This window comes from Neoarius graeffei, chromosome 24, assembly GCF_027579695.1.
Source record: "Neoarius graeffei isolate fNeoGra1 chromosome 24, fNeoGra1.pri, whole genome shotgun sequence".
Taxonomy (NCBI): domain Eukaryota; kingdom Metazoa; phylum Chordata; class Actinopteri; order Siluriformes; family Ariidae; genus Neoarius; species Neoarius graeffei.
Window position 1 is genome coordinate 43,987,444 of NC_083592.1, and position 10,770 is coordinate 43,998,213.

At 41.7% G+C, this 10,770-nt stretch overlaps 1 protein-coding gene across 3 annotated transcripts in view; it reads right to left on the reverse strand.

Annotated features, from left to right (window-relative positions):
* zfr (zinc finger RNA binding protein) overlaps nt 1–10,770 on the reverse strand; it is a 43,972-nt gene that overhangs the window by 31,474 nt on the left and 1,728 nt on the right. For all 3 annotated transcript variants that reach the window (XM_060907283.1, XM_060907282.1, XM_060907284.1), the window contains exon 3: nt 718–1,000. In XM_060907283.1, coding sequence (XP_060763266.1) covers nt 718–1,000 — 283 coding nt within the window. The remainder of the gene's footprint in view (nt 1–717; nt 1,001–10,770) is intronic.

The following is a 10,770-nucleotide window of genomic DNA, read 5'->3' on the forward strand; positions in this document are numbered from 1 at the left end:
ATCATGTAATAACAACATCACGTAATTTCATGATACGAAATTGTTATTTCATGATATTTTCATGTAATAACGTGAAAACACCTTATCAAGAAATAACGTCCTAGGCTAGACTACTTCCATTAAAAGCAGACGGCCTAGCCTACTGTAGAACTTGGGTCGAGCAAAAGCATGGCTGAATCCTGAATGACTCCTATTTGTATAAATAGGGGACTACATAGGCGGCAAAACGTAGTGTTTTTCCCTGCCATGGAAGTGCACTTGTATACTGAAGAGGAAGCAATTTGCATTACAGCCTTGAATAAGGATTCAAAATGGCGGCATGGCTCGGTTTTCCCTTCCTCCTTCAGTATACAAGTGCGCTTCCATGTTTATGCAGGAGGGCTGATAGAAGTGGCGAAACATTTTACTTTTTATCGTTTCTTTCACAACTTGAATGCATTGAAACAAAAAAATGACAAACTAACGCCGCTTACACCAAAATATCGAGGGAAATTTGTAATAAAAACTTTACGGTCAGCAATTTCGACGCAGAAATTCTCGATCGGTCGGGTTACCGGAAACACTTTTTTTTGGCCTTAGACATTCCTTGAAAAAAAAAAAGGGGGGGGGGGGGGGGGGAGAGAAGTCAACCCATGCTAAAGGAAGGGGAGGGAACCCCACACAGCCCCTTCTACCCCATTTAAAAAAACAAAACAAAACCCACACCCACTCCTTTACCTGGTAGTTCTGTGAAGTGACCGGTGGAGGTGGTGGGGGCACTTCAGGCTGGCGCTGGGCATAGCCGTAATCTGTGGTAGCGTGGGCAGGCTGGTATCCCCCGTAAGCTGCCGCAGTAGCTGCTGCTGCAACAGCAACAGGTGCAGGTCTAGCTACAGCAACAGTGGCAGCTGTGGGGGCATAGGCTGCAGCTACAGTGTGAGCAGCCACTGGTGCCTGATGCACAGTGTAGCTGGCCACCGTGGTAGGATGGGTGTAGGCTACTCCAGCAGCTGGCTGGTGACTGCAAAGCAAGATTTAACAAGTAAATACTAGATACTGAGCACAACCCCCCCCCCGATTGATCATGGGAGTAAATTGTTTTATTGCCTTAAATCAGAGGTCACCTCAGGAGTTTAGGGCTTTCAGACTTGCAGCATGTTACATTTAAACTGAAGTAATTTTTTTTTTTTAATCCTATACGTGTTTATTTAAAAAAAAAAAAAAAAAAAAGAACCTCCCTCCATTAGGCAACATATAGGCAGATGTTTATACAATAGAACCAAAGCCGCAACAAGGCCTGTTTATATTCCAGAAACACAAGGACAAACATGGGGTTGGGGACACCGATAGCAACATTTTACGGCAGTGAAATTTGAGAAATCCTAAGACCTTGAAGTATTTAAAGGGGAACTGTAGGCAAGTTTTTTTTTTAAATCAAAATTCTCTCTCATTTTATAATATAGGAATGCGTTTTTGATCACTATTGTCACTGCTATAGCAAGTTACGAGTGTTTGAAATATGCTATGTAATATCAGTCCACATGTCAAAGCAATGGCCGTAAACAAGATTTGTTGAGACCTGTGAGACATCGTGGGACGGAAGTAAAACATACAGTGGAAATCAAAGTGACCAACATCTGCCAACGTTGTCAAAAGACACGCGCGCCCTCTTTCAAATGCTGATGTAATCAAGCTGCAGGCTTTCGTCTAAACTGGGGAACAGGGGCACTGCGCCCTCTTACTCTCGGCGTGCGCCCCCTTACCGAAATGCCAATTGAACCCCAAGTCACACTTAGGCCATGCACTTGTATGCTACTGCACAACATGCAATCTTTCTCAAAACGATCTTTTCTCCGTGAAAACATCCCAGCAACACCACGTGACAATGTGTCTGATCATCAAATACGTTATAATTACTCCAAAAATATTCCAATCATAGTAGATACACCGCCAGACGGTGCAAAAACAATCCAAATTGGCGTTTTCCAGGATCTCCATCATTGATGAAGCTGGCAAATCTCAAAATTAATCTAAATTAGAATTATATGGAAATCTGGCCGCTGTGTAAACAGTTTTCAAAATGGTGGCGCTGACACTTCACGTTTGAAGTCTCGTACAAGTCTTGTGAAGATCATGCGGATAAGCGACGCCTGCTGTGGACCATATGAACTACATTTGACATGGCTAAAAACTGAAAAGGCTGATAAAGTGTAATATGCCAATACAAGTCACGATCTACAGTTAATAAAACTCAAAACGTAATTTAATAACCTGCTAATTAAGAAATTAAAGTTTAAAAATGACTCCAGTTCCCCTTTAAAGTCTGGGATGTGAACGAGAAGCCAGTGGAATCATTTTGTTGGGGACAAAGTCACATCAGATCCCAGAGTAAGCGTTTATAGGAAGACATGACCTACAATTATGTAGCAATATGGCCCATGTGTTGCATTATACTTCTATTTCAACTGGCCATATCATGGCTATTAACTAAACTGAGGTTGCAACAGGAATTAGGATGGAGTAATACAGGGTTAACAGCAATGGAAAGTGTGTTGCTCTACACTGAACACGCTAAAAGTGTTTCTAAACAAATATGCACTCTAAATTAATAGTAACAAGTGTATAAAGAAACTTTATTCTCAAAAGATGGTAATGATTCAAATGCAAATTAGAGCCCTTTCACACACCCAAATTGTTAAGCTTTAAGATTAGGATGATTGACAAACGCATGAGAATTTCACTACATTATTCTTTAACTAGCCCTCATGTGCAAAACATATTTTGTGTTTTAGGGGAACCAGCATCACTGCACAACTGGCATGAAGATCCTGAAACTGTACCACTTTTGGAAGTAAACGTTCATGACAAACACTCCACACATCAAAGATACCCTTGTTAACTCGTAGTGCAGAGTATCAGGTTTTAAGTTACCGAATACACATTCCTGACAAAACCTGTTTGAATTCTACTCGCCAAGCTGTCAATCACACGGACCCTATTTTACTGTTTAATGCCATTGAAAAATTTTTACTACATCTAATGCATTCATCATGTCACAGGGTTTATTTAAAAAAAAAAAAAAAAAAAGAAAAAAAAAAAGTCCTCTAACCATTACACACAAAGCCATGGCCTAATGTAACCATTAAGGCCAATTTACGCTGGCAACACAGTCCTCGCAGATGGTGTCGCAGATGGCGTCTGCGTAGCCCCCCCCCCTTCGCAGACGCTCTGCGCGCACCTCCCAAAAATTGTGACCACCGCAGAAGCCTCGCAGACAAGAGGGCTCTGATTGGTCCACTCTACATCCGCTGTACACGCACTTCCGCTTCTGCTAAATGCCAGTTAAGTCCGCGTCTGGCACCATTCACCCAACACACACAATGACCAAAAGTATGCAGAAGCCTGGCCCTCACCCCCATGTCTTTATTGAACATCCTATTCTGGATTTAATTCTCAGTTATACTAAGCTCCACTCTTCTGGGAAGGCTTTCCACTAGACTTGAGCGCAGCTGTGGCGATGCATATTGACTCAACCACAAAAGCACGGGTTAATTCTGCCACGGACGTCAGGTGAAGAGATCTGGGGGTGTAGTCAATGTTCTGGTTCATCCCAAAAGGTGTTCATAGTGGGGTTAAGGTCAGGGCTCTGTGTAGGACACTAGTTCTTCCACTCCAATATTGGCAAACCATTGACCGGCATGGACTCATTTTATCATGCTGGAACATGTTTGGATCCCTTACATAGCGTAAAGGAAAACTTTAAAAAAAAAAAAAAAAAAGTGTTAGTGTACAAAAGACACTCTATACAATTGTGCACTTCAAACTTCATAGCAACAGTTGAGGGAAGAAATACATGGGTGTGTTGGCCAGGTGTCCACATACTTTTGGCCACATAAATGCAAGTCTGTCAAAAAAAAAAGTTTGATGGTTTTTTTTTTTGGCTGAATATCAAATGCAGTTCAATATGACATACAGGACACACTATTGGCAGTGATATCTCCAAGGTTAAAATAATACCCTTTCCCTTCTGTAAAATCACACTGGATAACGACATCTGCCAAATAGGCCAACATTGGGCCTACAACATGGTAGACAAAAATACACTTGCACAAAAAAAAAAAAAAAAAAAGTTACCTTAAAAGCACTTTTAGTGCATAAAAGCAATGCCAGCACCGAGTTGTTTGGGAGCACACTACAATCTCCATGGACAACACGGTCATTTTAACAATGTGTCCCAGTACTGCTGCAAAACAAAAACGGCAGCTCCTGTTACAGTCACTGTAAAAAGGACCTTTCTTTGCTTGAACACACTTCTGATTGGCTGCCCAATACAGGCTTCCCATTGGCCAAAGCGTGCACGCTGACAACTTTGAAACAGAACAGCTCACAAGTTTCATCAAATGACACCTCAAGCTTTTAGCTAAACAAATCACAAGTCTGTGATCAGTGCTGAAAGTGCTGCTACACTGATTACAATCAGTGGTAAAGAAAACAAGATCCTCTAAATATTCAAACTCAAAAATTCTTCCTAGGCTCAGCTACTGGATGCTAGTGGTTCGATTCCTTGGACCAGCAGGAATGGCTGAAGTGCCCTTGAGCAAGGCACCCAACCCCCAACTGCTCCCCAGGCTGCTGTATCAGGGTCTTGTACGTCACGCTGGATAAGAGCGTATGCCTGTAATGGCAGCAGTTTTTCACCTTGCACTAGCATACAGACGCATACGTGGTGTTACTATAGCATGCACGTAGATGTGCCTCCAGTTGGAACAAAAACTTCTGGCCGTTTTGTGTTTTGCAACGCAGACACACTGTATACACACTAGATTTAAGAAATAAATCCAGTTTCCCCTGCTGTGTGAACCACAGTGTGTCTGCATATGAATATAACGAGAAAAATAAAATCAATCGATAACTGGAAGGTGTGACGTGACCGGACATGGTGCAGATTTGCAGTCACTACCCACAAGTTAATCATTTTCCAATTAAAAAAAAAAAAAAAAAAAAAAAGCATGTGCCAAAGTGTTTTTCATTCTGCCATAACTTCCCAATGTTTTGGCATTTTATTCATAAACACATCATGCTTTTGCCTTTAATAGTCAGGTTTAATATTACTGAGCATCTATGAAACAGGTTAGTTCCTGTTATCACTTGTTATAAATCAGTCATTCCCTAACCAGCCAAGCTTTTTCTCCCTCCCAAAGTTAAAAATAACCCCCCCAAAAAAAAACAACAAAAAAAAAAAAACGTCAGGACCAGACATATTTTTATCCTTCATGATGGTCACCATGTCAGATTAGGCGAACAGGATCAAAAAGTCTTCATGCATACTGGGAAACAAGTCCGATATTGACCAGTCACCGTTCACGTCCTTGGGTCAAGAAATTGTCAGATCATAGCTACAGAAAAAACATTGTAGGAGTCATCAAACTAGGTGAGAAAATACAAAAGATTCCGACATGTCAGACTGCTCAGGCCAAAAAAAAAAAAAAAAGTTTCTGGTTACGTAGATTTCAAAACTAGGGTCGGTAGGCAGGCATTTTTTTTTCCAAGATGGCTGCCATAACCTATATTTAGACAGGAATAATTTCACAAAATATAATGAATTTCTTTGCAGGTCACCCGAGTTACCACCTTCTGATGAATCTGATGCAGCATGAGACACCTTTTAACATGAATTTTTCTGTAAATATAACAGCTCAATACACCATGAGAGAGAGAGAGCAGCCCCGCCCCTCTCTGCTCCCTGAGTGCAGCTCGTCGCCTTGGTAACGGTGCAGGGAAAAGACACAATATAACAAGCAAAGAGCGCTTTTTCTCAGAGTTCCCTCTCCTCGAACAACACTGATTTACACGGAAACGGAAGGAGCTATTCACAAAATTCTTTCACATTGAGTGCTACAAGGCTCCCATGAACACATAAGTAATTTTTTTTTGTCCCCAGTGTAAAAAATGTGGACACTAGAGCGAGTTAAAAACAAGTGACTTTTCTGATTTTGCAGTAAAAGCGCTGCCACTTTTATAATGTGAGTCTATGGGAGAGCGCGGCTGTCCTCTCCTTACTTTCAGGCTTCTCATTCAAAAACTGTAAATCCTATCGCTCAGGGAGACACTTGTCTTGATTCACACAATGTGTGACGACATCTTTTGAGAAAATTGTGTGTGTAGAGTGAAAATTGTGGCTGAGAAAACAGTTTAAATGAGAAAGTTAGAGCTTTTTTTTCAAGCTGCCTACACTCTAAACTCCTGAGCGCTGCTGGTGTGTAACGCAATAGACACCCATTATAAAGCCTGAATTTCTCCAGATTTGCTCATGGTGTTTGATCTGTGACTGATCAAAAAGTATAGAACCTAGCAAAAAAGTTGAATGCCAGATCCACACAGGAGAATTTTGTCTCCGTTTTAAAGTTTGAATCATGTCTCTAGGTGAAAGACAAAATAAGCGTTCTCTCTGCTTCTGTTCCCTCCGACGGCCCCGACACACTACTGCCTCCGCCGAGTGCGCGCACACGCCGCATGTCAGGGCCGCGGATGAGTTACTCTCCCCGATCAACGAAGTCGGCGGGGAATTTGTGGTTATTATCGGTACAAACAGCGCGAATCACAACTTAAATGAGTGCGGTTCAGTTTGACATTGTCAGTCCGTTAGATAAACATTTAATTTTATTAAAATCGAAAATTAATATTTAGAGCCTGTGGGCTACAAAAATAATAGTCATTAAAGTAGCCGGCTGGACTTAATTATGTAGTCGGCTGTATGGCCGGCAGCTGGCGCTTGTGGAAAGCCCTGATTTTCCCAGTGAGTGACAAAAACTTCCGGTTCACACGGTTGGGTTATGTGTAAAAGTCGCGACTGGGAAAAAAACGAAAAAAAAAGTTTAGGGTCGGGCGGTACGGATTAGGGTCAGTCGGGTAACCGGAAACGCACTTTTTTGGCCTCATCAGGCATCCCATCATCCTTCAATTATGGCCTGTCCATCATTCACAACATTCATATTCGGGCCCAACGCTGGAAATCTGTCCGCCACAAAGTATTGGCAAAACCTGAATGAACTTGTGTCATCTGTAGCACCAACACCCAAGACTCATTCCATGTACATCTTATAAAAAGCTTCACCTCAGCAGTTGCCTTATATGGCCAAAAATTTGTGGACACCTGACCATCACATATGGCTTCGATGGTCAGGTGTCCACAATCTTTTGGCCATCTAATGTACAAAATACAGGTGATTTTCTATAATCCCACACATGCTGATTATCGAGAGAAGTCCAACCGTGTGTCCGAAAATCACTCCCTATATAGTGGACTATATAGGGAGTTCGCCATTTTGTAGTGCTGTCCGAATGTATAGTGAGAATTACACCTTATCTAGTGTAATTCACCGTGAAAAGTAGTGTACAACTGATGGTCAATAACCAAGCAACACACACACACACACACACACACACACACAGTCATGCTAAAAGAAATCAAATGCCTCACATTTGATTTAATAAAAAGGTAGCAGCAAAGAAGAAAGTATTCAGCCTTGATTTAAAAGAACTGAGATGCAGCAAACAAGAGCACTTTGTATTTATTAATGTGGGTAATATGTAAAGTATAATATGAATTTATCACAAAAATACATGCATGTATTTGAAAACCCACCAGCCGACTGAGCTGGCACATTTTAATTGTGATAATGACATAACAGCATGACAGAATAGCATCTGAAGTGTTTTTTTCATCTTATGAATGAACTCACTATATAGTCCTCTATATAGCAATTCCCTGTATAGTGAGTAGGGAGCAGTGAATGAGTGAGTGGTTTCGGACACAGGGCTTATTTCTCAACCAATCATCTTGAGCGACTCTGCAAAATGGCCATCAACCGTTGCGTAAACGAGGGAGAAAAATTATGAAAAGAAAAAACACTAAAAGGGACCTAAAAAGCACTAAATACTAGGGATGGCGAAAACTTAAAAAAAAAAAAAAAAAAAAAAAAAAAAAAAATCTTGACCGACCACCAAGCCTCATTAGTCGGTTAAAGTCGGTTAACCTATGAGTTTAACAGGGATGCAAACAGCGTGCCTTTTGGCGGATGCCGCCTTTTTCACGGCTGAATCGTGCAGGTCCGATTTTTTTTTTTTTTTTTTTAGGGGGGCGTTGGAGTGTCTGAATAATTTCAACAGCATTTGCTTATTTAGTAATTTTAATACAGAATTTACTCTGATGAAATTATTCAGACACTCCAACGCCCCCCAAAAACCGGATCTGCACGATTCAGCCGTGAAAAAGTCGGCATCTGCGCCTTTAATTTGTGTGGAGAGATATGATCTGCAATAACATGCATTGTTGGCTACAGACCAAAACATACTTTCAGCATGCACTGGCCAAGGCAGGACTAAACTCGATATGCCTTCTAATAAAAAAACAAAAAACAAACAAACAAAAAAAAACCAGAATAGTAATTTGTAAGCTAAAAAGCCTGTCTACACTTTTCTCTCGCCAAGTGGCAGCTGTCTTCAACTGGGGCGGGACATAACTGAATGGGTGTTTCCGATTTGTCAGCTGTCGTCCTTACACCGCATGGCATGGCCCAAGCGTTTACAACACAGAATTCCAGGTTCTCCGCTCCAAAATGATTGATTTTTTTTTTTTTAACCGACAACCAAAAAAAAAAATTAACTGGTTGACGTTGATTGTCAACCACCAGTCAAACGGTCATTGGTTAACATCCCTACTAAAGACACTACAAAGTTTGGTCGAAAACTATTCAAAAGGTAAAATGGAATTGTGATTTATTTTATCCATTTCAAAACGGAGTATTTTATGTGAGTCGACATAGATAAGTGACAAGTCTGTGCAACTTTTGAAAATGATTTTTTTTTTTTATAAAAGTAATCCCATGTATTTATACCAAAACAATTATCCGCCTGAGGCTCAGTGAACATCGGTGAAGAATAACCTCGATAAAAATGGATTGGTTATTATTCACATCACCTTCTGTGATAATTAGGCTTAGAATATGTATACATGTTGTATAGTAATGTGCAATGACAAAGAATCAAAATCAATATAGTTTGTGTACAAGTCTTTAACAGAAATCATTTTTTAGAACAAGCATACTTGTACATACACACACTTGTGATTTAAATCCCTGTCTGCACAGCTGGGGGCAGCCATGGCCTTTAGGTTAGAGACGCAGCCTTGTGCCCAAAGAGTCACCAGGTCAATTCCCAGGACTGGCAGGAAAAGTGAGGCGAGCCGAGTGAATAAACAGCATTCAGTATCATGGCTGAAGTGCCCTTGAGCAAGGCACCTAACCCTCAACTGCTCCCCAAGCACTGTAGCATAGCTGCCCACGGCTCTGGGTATGCGGTCATTGCTCACTTGTGCGTTCACGGCTTCAGAGGTATTGGACGCAGAGGAGGAATTTCACAAGTGTACATGTGACTAAGGCTGCTGCTTCTTCTTCTGTTGAAAAATAGTCAGCATCGGCTCCAGCTTGTGTCCAAGCATCGGTTTCTTCATCTCCTTCCGGCTTCCCTTTATCACTTAATGTATTATTTAATTATCTGGTCTCCTCGGCTGGTGTTTGTGCCGGATATGACTTAGGAGACCCAATTGGTGGTAGAAGGGCCACCAAATGAAAAATTGGCATTCTGACAACCAAGGAATCCACCAGCAATGTGAGCTCTTAATAGAAAATTTAAGCCAGGTCATCTTCACCTTCCCTTAAAGGGCACATCTTGGGTATATTTAGGAGCAAGATCAATGTAATTCTCTTATTTTATATTAAACTTTGGTCAAATATCTATCACATTTTGCACAATTTTTTTTTTTTTTAACCTTGCGCAATACCAGAAAAATTCAGTTGAAATCAAGCCATTTGAGGCGAATTGGTCCGCCTCTGAAAAAACTTGCCATTTGGATTTCCCGGCAAATGTTGATTTTTGTGACATCACATGCGGGACGCCTCCTTCTGAATCCCATATCAGCGTTGGTTTATGAGAATACGACCTGGTTGTTTTCTTCAAATTTCTTCAACGTTATCACGTAGGCTAATTATTAACATGGTTAACAGATGTATCGTAGGAGGGTGTAGTAACACCAATCTTGATGGGATTAGTACTCATCGTTTCCCAAAAGACCAGACAATGAGGGAGAAATAAGAGCGCTTCGTGCGAGGCATACGGAAAAACTGGCAACAGACCATAGCATCATATGCGGGGCTCACTTCATAAAGCCTGACGACTTTGAGAACTATTTGCAGTGGGAAACAGGCTTCAAAAAGCAACTTGATCTGAAAAAAGATGCAGTTCCATCCGTTAGAATGCCCAAAGCAACACTGTCTCCATTTTTGTCAGCGTCACCAAAGGAACCAGTCGTATTCGTCTCCCCTGACAGAAGGCGAAGTGCCGCATCCACTGAGGCCCTTGAAGCTGAGGACCAAGCAGAGCCAAGAAAAAGACCAAGAAAACCCATCTCATTATCTCTAGCCGCTTTATCCTGTTTTACAGGCAAGCTGGAGCCTATCCCAGCTGACTACGGGCGAAAGGCAGGGTACACCCTGGACAAGTCGCCAGGTCATCACAGGGCTGACACAGACAACCATTCACACTCACATTCACACCTACGGTCAATTTAGAGTCACCAGTTAACCTAACCTGCATGTCTTTGGACTGTGGGGAAAACCGGAGCACCCGGAGGAAACCCACGCGGACACGAGGAGAACATGCAAACTCTGCACAGAAAGGCCCTCGCCGGCCACAGGGCTCGAACCCTGACCCTTCTTGCTGTGAGGCAACAGC